A 17015-nucleotide genomic window follows, 5' to 3' on the forward strand; every position below is an offset into this window, starting at 1 on the left:
GAGTGAACAGTTCATAATTTAATTTTTTTAATTAAAAAATAAATAAAAAGGGGGCACAGAAAAAAAAATTAAAAAAATCAGAGGAATTAGGGTTCTTATATAGGGTTGCCTTTTGATCTCTATTCTTCTTTTTTTCTCTTTCTCTTCTCTCTGTTAAGTAAAATTTACTTTCATCGGAAAAATCGTTTTTTTCAAAATCGGATCAACATTTAGCTGATTTTTTAGGGTTTTTGGAGCGAATTTTGACAATAAAATCACTGTTAATCCTATTTGATTTAAGATTTTTATATTTGAGAATTGAATCGAATCGAATCGGAATTTTTTGTATTTGTAAATATGCGAGGACGGGAGAAATCGAAAAGGGTTACTTGGGCTTCAGATGATAGTCTTTGTCAGGTAAAATTTATGTAAAGATCCGTAATTTTCATAGTTTATTGATGTAATTGTATGTACAATATAATCGGAGTATTGAATAACCCTAAAAAGAATAGAAAATGAAACTGAGTTGGGAACTGATGAACTCTAAAGTGTTGATAAACCATTTTGTTTTGATGAATTTGATTGTTGTGATACAAAAGAGGTCTTTTTTATAGCCAAGATTCGATTGAAATGGGTTAAAAGTTGGAAATGGAGTTTGTTGATTCGTATAGGTCTATTTTACACCCAAGATTGGAGTGAAATGGGTTAAAAGTCGGAATTGAGTTTGGTGATTCATGTAGTCCAATCCAGCTCTCTTTTACACCCAAGATTGGAATGGAATGAGATAAAAGTTGGAATGGAGTTTGATGATTCATATAGTCCAATCCAACTAGTAAAGTTGCGTCTATGTGACTAGGAGGTCACGTGTTCAAGCCGTGGAAACAGCCTCTTGTAGAAATGCAATGTAAGGCTGCGTACAATAGACCATTGTGGTCCGACCCTTAGCTGTAGTCCCGTGCATCGGACTGCCCTTTTTATATAGTCCACTTCAAGTTAGTTTGGGAATGAAGCCTGGTTATTTTTGTTATTGTATTTTAATCTCAATTGTTAAGTTTTATTACTGTTAATCAAGTTAAATTGAGTGATACGGGGAATGATGTGGAGTTACTTTCTTGATACTTGTTTAGGATGTTATATGTTTAAGACATTGCCAGAATTTAGTAATTCTGGAAACTGAAATCTAATGTTAAAATTTTGACAGCCAGACTATCTTAGTCTTAGAGCAGGATGGGTATAGATGATTTAGCTGAAGACCATACTAGTTTGGAATTGAGGGGTAGTTGATTGATATATTCATTGATTGACAATGGAACACTAATTTTAGCCGAAAGAGATAGCTAAACTACTTTATTAAGTTTGAAACCAAAGAATCCTGTTATATGTGTTGATTAAATTTTCTCAAGTGTACTCATCCAAAATCAGAGGAAGAAGGGAAAAGGTTGATGCAGTTCCAAATTTTAGTGAAATTATACTTGTAAATGGAAGGAGAGGAATAGGAGAGATTTTGAAGGGGGTGGAGCTGAGCTTTGGTTAATTGAGGAGTAATCTCTGATGTCTTATCTTCTTTTGGTGCACTCATTGGGTCTCTTTTGGAGAGAACCATATTTTGTAGGTTTCTCCCTTTTTGGTATATCTCTTGTTTACGGCCAAGTTGGCTCGTAGGTATCAATGAAATCTTTTACTTGATAAAAAAATAAATCATACTTGTAAATGTGTTCTACTTTGTGAACATATTCTGAGAGTTTTTGTGAAGACAGTCGCAGGAGAACTTAATGACAGTAATCAGCACAAGGCGCAAGTTCATTGAAAAAGATGAAGAAGATACATATTCCCAAGTTTCTTCTTCATCTCCTTTTTTTTAAAAAATTGTTAATGCCGAATGGTTGTGTTTACTGGCAGCTTGTGCTCACCTTGTCCACCAAGGTTTTGATGAAACAAAACTTCTTAATGTCTTAAAAGATGAAGTATCGAGTATTAGAACTAAATAGGTCCAGATTGTGGGAATGCATCTTGAAAGATACATATAGTTGACCCTTGCTAATTTTGAGATTGAGCATAGTAGTTGTTGTATTCTTAATAACTATGTCGAAAAGATTACTTCTCAAAGGTTGGCGCTGCTTTAATTTACACTTGATAATAACAGAACTTTAGGATATTCCCTCTTTCATATAAAACGAACTTAAGAAGATCATCTGTTTTACCACAAAATGATTGCCTTTCTTTTCAGATGTATAGATTACAAAGTTTTTGATAAATACATTCTGGGCAGGGATCCAAGTATGTTAAGTTAATATCAATAAATTTGACATATGAAGGCGGGAAATGTTGTACAGCAAATGGACAAGAGTTATGCATTAGTCCAGTCATGGTTCAATGGTGTTTTCCAGTGAAAGATAGGGTCTTATGTATTTTATTTCAAGTGGCCAAAAGGCATGTTAATCAGCGTGTAGGTGGGTTAGAGTCTGTCTTGATGACAAATGATGCATAATGGTCTACCTGTAGTTTGAGTTATGTTATCAGAAGTCATGCAGAGGAATCATGTTGGGATGTTTGGGGATATTTGTTTTATGTGTAGAAAAAGAAAAACAAAAGGTCCAGTTAAATCAACCAAGTATGACAACATGATCATCTAGTCTTTTTGCTTTACAATGTAAAGGTCTCACATCGAATATAAATCAAGGACAAAGGGGTAAAAGAAGCATAGGGTAGAGAGCAGGGGAAAGGTGCTAAAAAATACCAATGATAAGATTAATTGGGCAGATCCGATTTAGCACCATTTGAGAAGAGTAATAAAATCTTATCTTGATACGAATGTGATGGCCACCAATCATGAATCAAAAACTTTAAGTTTTCCATGAAAGCAAGTAATGTCTACCCTGTCTTCTTTAAGTTTATCCTTGATTTTCTATTTCATTCAGCTTTGGTTCTCTATTATGGTAGAGGATGTTTGGTTAAGCTTATATGCTGGTCAATAGATGAAAAGTACTTTTTGATTCATTTATACGTTTGGTCACCTCCAACTTATGGCTTTTTTAGCTTAAATGACACTTTTCATTTTACCAAAAGCTTTAATAGTTTATCCCTAATAATATTTTTATTAATTCTGAAATATCAAAATACTATGACATATTGATCATTTTAACAGAAAATTTTCTTATCAGCACTTTTTTAACCACACTTTGGTGGCTTATTATTAGTTTCAACACTTCTATCCAAACACGAAACTACTTATTTATAGAATCAATTTTAACACCAAAAATTGCTTTTCAATACTTGATGCTTATCACTACTTTCAATCAGCTAAACGAATGAGCTTGTAATATACTTATCCAAAAAAGGTGGTAATATGCTGCTTTCTGATCCTGTTTTCGATCTGTTTGCCCATCTCTTTGATTAGCAGGGACTTATCCAGACTTTTTTTGAAGCTGAAAATTAATTCAACACTTGGTGGCTTCGCCCGGGCTTATCCAGATCTTTTAAATGATAATTCTGTTAAAAAATTAACTTCCATTAGTTTGAAGGACCAATATCAAATGTTTCAATTAATTGAAGGCTTAATGTGCTCAGATGAATAATATAAGGACTAATATAAGGCTTAATCTGTTTGCCCATCTCTTGAAGGACAAAATCGCTATTTACCCTTTGATGAATGATATCTTTTGGCACAAATTTTAATCAAATCTTTTTCTCTGAATAGGATGTATATGTGTTGGAATATATATGTATTGATCGACTGATGCTGCCAAATAGAATGCTTTTCCTGAATAAATCTTTCTTTTAATAGGTAAAACTTTTCCTGTCTGAAGATTCCCCTTCCCAAGTTGGATTAGGAGGAGCTCAAGATCATCTCCAAGCAAAGATATCATTGCCTTTGCACGCAGGTCTTTTGGTGTCGGATGATAATTTACCACCAGGCTTTGAGGGTGCACAGCCTGCAAACCTCTGGAAGAATAAAGTAGCTCAAATCCCTGTAATCAAATGGAGTCGTCCTCCCTCTGTAAGTTGCGCTTTTTAAAATTTCTACTTGTATTTTTTCAGGTATTATTTTATTTGTTAGCACTATTTAGGATGTTAGTAGTATGATAAATAGCTGGACTTTTCCCTCGTGAAAATGAATGAACCAAATGCTCAGTGATAGCCTTGTTCAGTTTGAATTTTTATCATGTCTAAAAATGAATTTATAGTCTACTGATCAAGGGGAATAAAATAACATATAGTCAATCCACAACTAGTTTAGTATTGGGGTGTAGAATTTGTTTACATTAAATATAGCTTTTGCTCTGAAATTTTCAGAATTTATGAACATTGCTTTAATATTAGTTGGTAAAAGAAAAATAAGGTACTTTACTTTCTTACTGTAATCCTACGTATCAAAAAAACTGAATGGCTGAGTTGAGTTTGTTGCCGTTTCAATATAGAGGAAAGAATGCAAATGAAGAGAAGACTTTCTATTTGATTTTTCAAAAGCAACCTATAAAAAAACTGACATATAGGACACAAAAGGAATCTTGCATTGCTCCTTTTATATCTACAGGCCATGGTGTTGAAACTTCCAGACAGATAAATGATTTAACGAACTAACAGAATTCCCGAGTAGCTCTCATGAAGTCTATTACTATTAGACAAGGTAGACTGAGCCAAAACCCTATTTCTTTGTCTTTGACAAAAACCTTATAGTTGATAAGGAAAATCTCTTGCGAAGTCTGTTTTTGACCCAATATACCCGTTTAAAACATTGCTTGGAAGTAGGAGCATGATAATGTCGAGCTGGCCATCCATTAAAAGTCGAAAACAGATATAATTTGAATAAAAACTGTAGGAAATAACCATTGGATGATGAAGATAAAATAATTGCCGAAGTTGCTTACCTTTTCGCTTTCAGCAATAGAAAAAGAAGAGACAAAATACTTGCCAGAGTATCAACTTGGAGTTCATAGCTTCCAGCTCTAAGCCATCTAGGGATGGCAATGGGGTGGCGTGGATGTGGGGCGGGATGGGTTTAAGGCTATGCGAGGCGGGGCGGTTTTAAGGTTGTGCGGGGTGGGGAGGGATATGGGGCGAGTTGAAGTGGTTTTTTTAAAAACTAATGTGGGGCGGGTTGCGAGTCTATGCAGTTTTATACGGGTTCTAACTTAATTTTAACTTTCTTATAACATTTTACATGTTATAAGAGTGATAGAACATTATTTATTAAGATAGTTTCTTTGAAGTTACTAAAATATTCAAGATAGTAAATGAAAATGGTTCAATTAAAACTAATATGGTTTCTTACATTGTTTCTTACATGCTTCTCAATTGACCTCTAAAAAATAAAATGAAAGCCATTATCTATTAAATTAATATAACTTAATGAGAAGATAAATTTATTTTTATGAATTTTATTTTTAGTATCAAACTTAATTAAAAAAAGAAAATATTAAAAATTTTATGCGGGGCAGGTTGGAAATGAATTTTTTTTAATTTTTTATACGGGTTAAGCTCAACCCCCCCTTGCCATATCTAAAGCCATCTGGGGATGTATGCAGCAAAGTACTTAAACAGATGATTTGAGGTCATCTGCATTTCTATTATAATATTATTCAAGTTTTAAGAGAAACAAAAACATCTGTCAAAGTTGAAAGATTTAGAGAAGTATATTACTAGTATATATCTAAAATAATGCAATATTCTTAATGATTATTTGATAATAAGAAATTCAAATAATTAGGAAGGTTTCCTCACTCTAAACTTTCCTCAATTCATGTAGTTAAAATTTCTTTTCTTATGTAGTTGACATTTGTTTTTATGTCACCCACTGTTGTCTAAATCTTTTATGAAGGAGCTTCTTAAATGATGTTAACCTACTCAATTGAATAAGAGTTCCTCTTCTTCTCTTCTCCTTTTACTACTTTATGAGAAACACTTGATGTGTGCTATCAAGCAGTGTGCAATTCCCTCTGTCCCAATTTGTAGGTGCCAGTTGACACATAGCTAAATATGCAAAAAATGACAAGGTTAACTTCCTATTGAATCTGCAACAGAACCTGCAGCTCCTGGAAAAGCATCTCATTAAAGGAAAAATGGAATATAAATATTAGTCTTTTTAAAAATTTATCAAGGTTTCAGTCCTTCTTAACAGGGAAAAAAAGCCAAATAAATTGGGATTCAGGGAGTAATATATAAAAGGGGATGAAAATAGGAAAATGTATCTCCCACCCAAGGATCCACCAAAATCCAAATAGATGAGTTTCCACCTGTTGAGCCATTTGAAATAAATGAGTTAATTCTTGGATACAGATTCCCATATACAACTTGGATAACTTTTCTCCAGATAAGTATGCACAACTTGGATAAGGTTAGATTCTTCCCCGTATTTATGATAGTGAGGATTCATACACTCAGCCCAACCCAAACTAGCTTGGTATTGCGGCGTAATTCTACTCACTTTGAGTAAGGCTACTAATCGCCTTTAGGCCATATGATAAAGCGAATAATACTGTGTAAACCTTTAGAATAATTTTTTGGTATAACTTTCCTAGGAAGGAAATGCATTTCGAACCCACATATATCCACATTCCTCCTTATACCTGCTAAACATTTCCCAGTATCATTGGTTTTCTCTTACTGGTTCCTTTTCAAACAAAATCACATGATAACCTCTTGTTCCTGAAAGCATTTCTCTTTGAATCCAATCAAAGGTATCACAGAGAGATGCTGAGGAGAGAAGCACATTTGTAGTAACTCCATCCTTCTAGAAACTTTTGTCGAGAGGAACAGACAAAAATATGGCAGAGCAAACAAAAAAGATTCCATAATACATCTGAGATTGTTTACTTGATTGTAACTATATGGAGAAATAGGAGCCATACGTTGAGTTAGGACCTGCTGGGTCCCTAAACTATGTTGATTAACAAGAAGTGTGGTGCAGAAATTGAAATGAACAATTGATAGTCTACTGGCGTTGGATGTTCATGTGCCAATTTGAAGTTGAATTGATAATTTCACTTAAGCAGTACTGGTTTGGGTGTGTGTCCTGGGGGAAGGAGCTACTTATACATGCTCTGTAAGGTTTTGAAGCATGCGTTCTTTATTTTGAGCATTCTCTTGCTGTAATTTTATTCTCCTTTTCTCTTCTCACATATTTGCACACATGAAGTCATAGCATCACTGTGCTAGTTGCTAACACTTCCCTTGATTTTTAACAGTTTGTGTTGGATACAAATTGGCGAGTGGTTGCTGGTGAAGAAAGCAATGACACAGAGGTTCAGAAACAACGTGAGATGAGAGTTCTTGAAGCAATTTATCCACGTGAATCTTCCATTCCTCCAAAGTATGATTCTTCATTCTTGTAGGATTATTTTTTCTTTCTAGCCTGTTCTGGTAATGCATTGTTGTGCCGAGAGTCTAAATAGCCTCTACCTCACAAAGGTAGGGGTAAGGTCTGTGTATATCCTACCCTCCCCATACCCCACTTGTGGGATTACGCTGGATATGTTGTTGTTGGTTTGTTTCTACTAAAATCATTTTAAAAAAATTTCTTTTCCATTGATCTTATTTTAGTTCTAGATGTAGTTCTTTTAAATTGTTCTTTTTTCCCCACGCAGTCCTACGGGTCCTGGAGATGAAACCCTTCATAATGATCAGCACACACCGGTTGTACCCTTAACACCTGTTGAAGAGGAGGAGGTAGCAGATCCTTCATTTGGCACTGCTATACCTACTAATGCTGCCAGCTCAACGGCCCAGGTAATGCAGTCTGGAGTTCCCTTGTGCAATAGAAGTGCTGGAAATAGCCTTCCAGTCCATGGAATCTCATCACCGGGAGGTGTTCCTGGCTTGGGGCTTGATGCTGTAGCAGAAGCTCAGGCAGCTTTAACTGCATTTATGGCAGACAGTGGCCAGGGAAATCTGATTGATCGTGAGCTGCTTATAAAAATTTTGAGTGACCCGAAAATTGTTGGGCAACTTGTTACACACCAAGGAGTAGGCACCAGCTCCCATAGCGTGCCTGCTATGAATACCCAAAGCATGTCTGCTGCTAGTCACATGCCCAACACAAGGCTGCAGGCATCAAGTATTGCTGCTCCATCTCAACCTGTAGTTAGTCGAGCCAATCCATCTTTCTATCACTCAGGTAGGACAGATCCTCCTCCAGTTCAAGTCAGTAGAACAGAGCTAGTTATCCCCTCGATGGCAGGTGCTACAAACGGCCCCTTCCACTCTGCTCCAAGTAGAATAGGACCCGTTCCCAGTTTGAGGCCTCGTATACCCGAGGCCATGTCAGCTCCTTTACCAGCTCCAGTAGCAACTATGTCAACACCTACTTCCTCTATGCCAGCACCTGTAGCTAGGGACATCAACTACTACAAGTCTCTCATTCAGCAGCATGGAGGAGAAAGGCAAGAAACATTACCACCACAATATAACAACAACAACCGAAACAACCAACAGTTAGGTTCAGTTCAAGAATCACAAAATAGCTACAATTCAAGAGATACAAAACCTAAGATAATGAAGCCTTGCATCTATTATAATAGTTCAAGAGGATGCCGACATGGCGCCAACTGTGCATATTTGCATGATGCTTCCCCCCAACAGAGGGGGGTGGGTAGCCTGCCAGAGGTCCAAAGTTCAAAGAGAATGAAAATGGATAGGGAGATTACTGGTACATAATAATGCAGCTTGGCTCTTCTCTGTACATTAAATTTTTTTGTCAAGGGAGGAATTGCTTGTTTGCAGCTCGGCCATTTTTGCCCCCTTTTTTTCCTCCATTTCCCTACAATGAGTCAACTTCATTAAATATTTTACTTTATGGTTCTAAATTTCAATTGCAATACAGAAGTGATAACTTTCTTCTCTGTTACCTTTTCTTTTATTATGATGCTTGCATGATGCCCAATACCTTTAATGAAGTTATTTTGCCCAGTTATATGCTTTAGTGTTGATAGTAGTTGTACCTATAAAGACGTGTATATCAACTTGACTAGCAAGGGTTCGGATGAGTCCCTCTGGGTATGAAGTCGACTTTGTTAGAGAGCATTTTACTCTTAAAGTGTGGGACTTTCTAGAGTTGGGTTCCAATGCAAGTACTGAATATTGGGTGAGAAACTAAAAGGGAAAAAAACTTTATATGCCTTACTTGAGGTCTCTAAGGTAGGAGTAAGGTTCGTGTACACAATACTTTCCTTAGATTGCACTTGTGGGTTTGGACTGAGTTTGTTGTCATTGTTTACAATAGTGTAAACATTTTTTTTATACTTGCTAACGTATCGTTGACTATTAGAAACAAAGGTGGTTCTTATCACGACTCAATAGGAAACTTATGCAAAAGAATATGATTTTCTCGCTCATTTCTCATCAAATCAGCTCACTAGGAAAAACAATGATAAAAAATAGATTAGAGAAGTGGAAAATTTTGTAATTTTTCTGTACGAAAACATTACTAATTCATTTTTTTCATAGATTCAGTTAAAATATTTATAGAAATAATAGTGACCTTTTTTTAAGTAGGGTTTGCATATATGCATAATAATATGTTGTTTGTAAGACCAAGAACCTCAATTTGGTACTTTACAGGGCTCAATACGTGTCAGAAAACCGTAGCTAAAACCAAAATAATGAAAGTGAATTACAATTTTATTTGTTTTTTAGTAAACAAATAAATGGTGATAGTTAAGATACAATCAAAGTAAATTAAGATGCAATTTTCCTTACGATGAAAGTCATATATTAGAAATATTGAGACTCCACAAGCTGGCTGTATGAATGTGTGTGGTAGAGCCGTCAAAATGGGCATAGCCCATGGGGCTTGCCCAACCCTACCATTTATTGGGGTAGGGTTGAAATAGGATTTTTTAAGCCCATTTAAAATTAGGGCTTATAAGCCCGGTCCATATAAGTCCTTGGCCCTTGAGGCTTGATCGGGGCTGGGCCGGGGTCGGCCCATGGGCTAAAACTTTTTATTCAAGAGTAATTTACAATAATCTCATTAATATATAATCTAATAATTTGAATACACGCTATGTTGTAATATTATGAATCTTCGTACCCAGATACATGTATCTCGGAATATATGGACTCAAAATTAGATTAATTTGTACTAGATACATTCTATCAAAGTAGATTCACATGTATCTAGGATACATATACAAATCTCACGCCCTCGCCTCCCTCCCATCTTGCTTGTCACTATCTTATCTCACTCGCATATCTTGTATGCGAGATACATGCTAATTACACTAAATTTTTGCTAGTGTTATTGAAACAACACCACAGTTTGTCATATTTGATTTGAAAATCTTCTCATTTTCTTGATGTTATATAATTACAAGTTTGAAAAGAAAAAAAATAATAATAATAAAAAGAAGGGCTAGCCCACCCCAGCCCTCGGCTCTTCTAGCGTTGGGTTGGGTTGGGTTGAGCATTTTCAGGCCCTACCAAATGAAGGGCCAGCCCGCCCTAGCCCTTCAAATTTCTTGGCCCGCGAGGGTTGGGCCAACCCTTTTTGACAGCTCTAGTGTGTGGACACACAACAACAATATAGCTGGTGAATTTCAATCAGGAGAAGATGATAGAATATATATAAATTTTATCCTAATTTTTATAACAAAGATATAAAAAATAAAAAATGATATTAATAAATAACGGTACAAGTCTTACGAAGGTACTATGGATTCATGTAGAGAATTTGTTGAGCAACAATTGAGCAACCTTATGATCTTTCTTTCGATTCAAATTTTATCACGGATTGTAACAAGTATAGACTAGGTTGTTTTTTCCATTATGGTGCAATATCATCAAATTATGAAATGAACCCTCAATTATTTTCATATCAAGAAAACATCAATTTCACCGTCCTCGAGATTCTTATGACAACATGAATGAAATTATATTTCACAACAATATTCTTAATATTGATGTTCTTGATAAGAGCTCATCAATCGATAAAGATTGATTATTCCATATCGACTGTTAGTGACAAAACATGTCTATATATATTAAGACACTAGTGATGGCTAGTTCATTAACTTAATTTCACTGGTCTTTTAAGATATAGAATATTAGTGTTGCTATTTCCTAGTTGAAGTTGGTTTGAACATTTCATTCTTTAATTTTTACTACTAATTAACTTGCTTCGTTCTTAAAAAAGCACATAACTCTTAATTTTTTTCTTAGTTAGACTTTTGAAAGAATATATTGACTTCATTTTGTACCTTTGGTCTTTTATTCACATCGAAATAAGAATTTAATTTTTAATTTAAAGCTTATAATAGAAAATAATCTCCAATATGATTGAAAGAAATTTCTAAGTTTTATATAGTTGGTCATGGTCTAAAATAATCTAAATTATTTATTTTAGATTAAACCCGTCTGATTAAATTTCTCAAAATATTTCAAAATATTACTTTATATATACTAACATTCTTTCTTTTCAACAATTAACATAAAACTTTATTTCTCACCTCTAATAACTTTTCTTTGATTTAAGTTCCACATATGACATATATATATAACATATTACTTTATGAAATAATTTTAAAAACTTTTTTTCTCAACATTAGTTAATTAATTAATTTTAAAAATAATAAAGTGAGCTCAAAATAAAATACCTTTTTAGACGAACCCATCATTTTGGACAACTAGATAGAATTTATATTTGTTTTATCTAATCTAGCTAGCTAATAAAGCCTAATTACTAGATACTATTTCTCAATAAATTAAAATGATTGAATTTTTTTTTATTACTAATATAATTTGGTGACTACTTCAGTATCTTATTGGAGGATTTTTAAAACCATTTTTTTTTTGTATTTCAAATAATCATAATATCACTTCATAATTAATCAATTAATTAACTTAAGATAATGAGGCCTCTTAATTAGTACTAGACTGAGCAGCATGTGCATTACTAACACCATACTAATATAATTTGCCTAGATTCAAAGTACTTTCTATTTAGTTAATCATAGTCCCTTTTATTTAATTAAGTGCCTAGTATTTAACTACTAATTAAAATGGCTTATCATTTGTTTGAAATAAAATTAATGAATAAAATTTGTTTAGTGTTTAATAATGAACTAGTCCAATTAGAACAGCACCATAAATCATTGGTTAGGTGACTTATACAATAATTAAACCACGCATGCATGCATGATTTTTTCATTGTTGATATTTTTATCAGGAAATTCTGCATTTATTCAGTGGCGGAGCTAAAATTTTTAGTATGGAAATCGAAATATAAGGAAGTAAACATACGAAATAGTTGAAGGGAGTAACATCTACGTATAGATAAAATTTAAATTTCTTCAATAATACTATTGGAGGGCTAATTCCAAGCGAGTTAAGTTATATACATTATCAGGCCACCCAACATGTAAGCATTCATGAAACGGATTATCTTTTATAACATATAAAGAAAACATAAATCCTACATGTCGCCACGTCTCGATAGATGTGCCATCGGGTCACGTGGCAGGCACGGTGGGCCTCACTTTCAAGAGATTTGTTGTCCCTGTAACTTACTTGAACCATCCAATGTTCAAGAAATTGTGGTCACAAGTAGAGGAAGAGTACGGTTTTACTAATTTTGGTCCTTTAGTCATTCCATGTGACTGAGTCTTTGTTTGAAGGGTTGATTCATTACTTGGCTCGATTCGACTCCGGTAACAATAACAATAACAATAACAATAATACGATAACGATCGTGAAATTTCAGAGTTCAATTTACATGAATGTTCGAACTAATCTTTATTTTTGGGGTGATTCTAGACCCCTTTTGCATAGTGTATCGGGTGAGTCCATCTGGTAATGGGTTAAGATTTTAAATCAGTGAATATATACTATTATTATGATTTGTGACAATAAATAGGTATAATAATTTTGTTGAAATAGATTAATTTTTTTCCCTCAAAATTTCTCTATTATATATATATATATATATATATATATATTGGAACACAAGGGTTTGGATCGATGTTGTACATTTTTCTTTCTTTCAAGAGATGGATTATTGGTAATAGATTAGTGGAAATAGTAAAGAATTAATTAGATCTATGTTCGTGGAACACAATTTTATTTACTTAATTATATTTAACGCGTACTTTTTATTAACTGCTTTTTGCGTCTTATTTTATTTTAGTTTGATTTGACATGAAGTTTTAAAAAAGAAAGGGAGACTCTTCAGTCACATGATCTTGAGTTAAAGAAACGCCGAATGTATATTGTACATCATTGGATCTTGTGATCTTAAGCATATCATGTACAATAATGTCAAAATCTTGTAACATCTCGCACCTAGAAGCGACTAGAAAGTGTTTAAAATCTGAAAATAATCATTTTTGGAAAGCATGTGGAAATCTGGAAATTTTTGTCTAAGTTAAGAAAGTGAGTTTTGGTCATTTTCAAACGACAATAACTCTGAGTTAGGAGTATTTCTTGATATGGTTGGAAATCCCTTGGGAAGATCTTTCCAATGCCACCGATTTTGCACCATTTCGACATCGTATGAGTGAGATATGCCTTTCGAAAGTTGGGCTGTTGGGTCGAGGAAAGTCCCAATCCGGATTTAGAGAAGGGCAAAGTAGTCTTTTCTCTAATTATTTTCATAATTCGTTTTTAGGGATTTATTGGTGTAAAAACATGACTTAGTCAGTTTGGAGAATTGAGAAATACGCTTAGGGCTTGGAGAAGAGAGAAAAGAAGAAAGAAAGGGAGAAAAGCCAAGATTTCGCCAAGAACGTCAAGTTTTTGGAGTGGAATTCATCGGGGGTGATCCCTATTAAGGTATGTGAGATCTTTCAGTGATGGGTTAGTTCACCCACACACCAAATTGTTTTAATTCAGCGATTTTGGGTTGTTTACAAGATAAAAAGTGAAGTTCTTGAAGGACATCGTTAAGTTCTTGATTGGTTGTGTTGTTGAAATTTCTTGTTGATTTGATTCATGTTTTCGGGCTGTTTTTCGAGTTAGATTGGTTGTGTATTGAGGGTACAATTGATCCTAAGTGTTTGGGGAAGGAACAAGGGAAGATTGGAGGGTTTAGAGATGAAAAACAGAGAAGAAAAATCGAGAACACCTGAGTAACGGGGCTAGGGTGCCGAGCCAGCCAGTGCGCCCCACAGACTTCTCTGAAGTTTGGGGACTGGCGCCTCACACCTCTCAGAGCGCCAAGGACGCTAGTTCACCCCATTCTTCCCCCATCTTTTTGTACTAGTTTCCAAGCGATGTACCTATGTTTTCTAGTTGATTCTAACACTCTAAGGTATATCTAAACATCATGAAATCATCTATAAACATGAGATCATGAACCTTGAATCTATAGTTCAATTCAAGGAAAGTTAAGATCAAAGTCAAAGAAGTTAAGAGTCAAGTCTAGAAGTTAAGAAGCAAGTAAAACAAAGTTTCTTAAAGTTTTCAAGAGTCTTTATTAAACGTTTAAACTTCGTTTTAAGGCTCAAGTTTCAAGTAAAGTAAAGAGTAAAGAGTTGAGTTCATTTCTCAAAAGTTATTAGGGTACTAAGTATTCCCAAAGAAGTTTATAAATGTTTTCACATTTGAGCAAGAAAGGAACTATGATTTCCAAAAGAGCCTTTGGGCTAGTTTCAGTAAAGGGAACATTGATTCCAAGAGAGCCCTTGGGCTAAACTTTGAGCAATTATCTCAAACTAAAGAAAGAGGTGTTTAAAACACATATGAGCTAAAATATATTTTGGGAGTAGTATTGAGCACCGAATTGGGGATGCGAGTTCATATTAACTCAACTCTCCATAGGAACCATGTGGCCAACATGGGATTTAACGGGTCATACTTTTTAGATGATCACGTAAGTTAAGCTAGTGGATCTACTAAGTTAAGTAAGGTCCTATATCATGGCAAGGTATAGGATGGTCCTTGGGCAACGTGAGGTAAAAAGTTGTACCATCACTAGGGCTCATAATAGTGGTTGTCGGTTAAAGAATCTCCCACAAAAGTTGTATTACTTTTATATATAAGTAAAGTTGAGTTTGTTATTGCTTTATCTTTAACGAACTAAGTTGTTTACACTGTTTTACAAGCTTTATATTTATATATTGCATGTGTCTTATTGTTTTATATTGAGTTCAGTTATTTATGAGTTGTACAGAGCCAAGGTACGTGTTCCTTCTTACTCTTTCTAAGCTTAAGTTGTTGTTTAGCATTCCAACTCGCATACTCGTACATTCAATGTACTGATGCCAGTTGGCCTGCATCTTATTATGATGCAGACGCAGGTAATCAGGATCAGCATCCAGCGCGTCGTTGATCTAGTCGAGCACTCCAGAGTCAGTGGTGAGCCTCTTTGCATTCCAGAGGACTCTTTTATTCGCTTTCCTAGTTTTCTTTATTAGGATGTTGTATTATAGAGGCTTCATAGACAGTCAGATAGTAGTAGAGTCTCTCATCTATGTATTTACAGATATTCTATTTTGAGACATAAGTTGTCATTTTGGCCAGATTTGTCATTTAAGTTGTTTTATGAACTTATATTGTGTTGAGTTAAGTCTTCCGCTGAGTTAAGTAGCCAGTCCAAGGATTCGCTTGGGGACAACAATGGTCTCCGAGTGCCGACCACGCCTAGGGTGTAGACTCGGGGCGTGACAAATCTAGTATAATTAAAGTTATTAAATATACAAATTGATATTTTTTTAAAAAGTAAGACATATTGAAACATGAAAAATATATGATGATAATTGTTTGATAGTGATTATTGGAAATAATTATTGGATTGAGTACACCCATAAGGGTGCTAATTAGCCTGTTTAGTCTATTAGTTTGTCCTACTTATTAACCTTAGCGGTTTGGAATAAATACATCATTATGGGTGTAGGAAAAAAGAGTTTTTCCACATTTGACAATGGCTAGTATAAGGGAAACGCTCTACATCTCCAAAGATTATCTAAGATGTGGATAAAGAAAATTCATCTGCTTTATGATTCTCAACGATCGATAATACTAGTCATGATTGATGCGAATTCACTTTCAATGTCGCTATAGAAATGTGAATTCACTTCCAGTGTCGCTATAGAAAACCCCGTAAATCTCCTAAACTAGTATTTCATATTTAAAATACTACACTAACAAAAGAGGATTTCCCAAATCTTTAGACAAAAACAATAAGCTCATTTTGAACTACCAACTAGCAGCTGCATTCTATTAAAATTAGATACCCTAAAAGAATCTTTTTCTACAAATTAAATAAAATCTTCACATATCCAACAATTTTAATGATTAAAATCAGTGATGTTCAATGAACATCTATCAAGTTTTTGGGTCAGTCCAATTAACCATAAATCATTGATTAATTAGGTATATGATTATTAGAACAATGCATACATGTTTGATTTTCATAATCAATGCAATTTTTATTAATTTGTATTTTTATCAATAAACCATGTGAGAACCTGTTTAATTAATTACGATATCAATACAATCAAGTGTAAAATTTATTAATATAAATATATATACCAAGATTTATTATGGATTTTGTTCTTATCTTATGTCTAATCCTTGTTTTGGATCATATGAGCAAGATAATTAGTGGAATTGCACATGCGGATTTGCATAAAGCCAAAATTGTTTATTTTAATGGAAGTTCAATATGAGTTTAAAATATGTGAGATTTATAATTTCAAAATTAAGATAAATTATATGCTATAACTTGTGACTACGATTACATGGTGTAACATGTAAGTAATTCTTCAGTGATGATTAGGGGTGTATAAAATCGAATCGAAAATCGAATCAAACCACAAATCGAGTCAAATCGGAAAAAAAACTCGACTAGTGGTTTGGTTTGACTTGGTTTTGGTATTGAAAAAAAAAACCCAACTATATTTGGATTGGTTTGGTTTTAACTAAAAATAACCAACATGGGACCAAACCAACCCGACATTATATATATATATATATATATATATATATATATATATATATATATATAATTTTAAAATTTTATCTTATACATAAAAATATTTACTTTGATATAATTTTAAAATATTTCTTATACTTTTTTATAGTTTTTATCTTTTAATATATTATTT

At 33.9% G+C, this 17015-nt stretch overlaps 1 protein-coding gene across 1 annotated transcript; it reads left to right on the forward strand.

Moving 5' to 3' along the window:
* Positions 1 to 72: 72 nt before the first annotated feature.
* LOC125820110 (zinc finger CCCH domain-containing protein 6) lies at positions 73 to 8796 on the forward strand. The gene is made up of 4 exons (XM_049499531.1): positions 73 to 396; positions 3764 to 3976; positions 7164 to 7288; positions 7563 to 8796. The coding sequence occupies exons 1-4, from the start codon at positions 337 to 339 to the stop codon at positions 8629 to 8631; spliced, it is 1467 nt and encodes a 488-aa protein (XP_049355488.1). The 5' UTR covers positions 73 to 336; the 3' UTR covers positions 8632 to 8796.
* Positions 8797 to 17015: the final 8219 nt, after the last annotated feature.

Source organism: Solanum verrucosum, unplaced genomic scaffold (assembly GCF_900185275.1).
Source record: "Solanum verrucosum unplaced genomic scaffold, falcon-dt-bn FXZP01000229.1, whole genome shotgun sequence".
NCBI classification, from domain to species: Eukaryota; Viridiplantae; Streptophyta; class Magnoliopsida; order Solanales; family Solanaceae; genus Solanum; species Solanum verrucosum.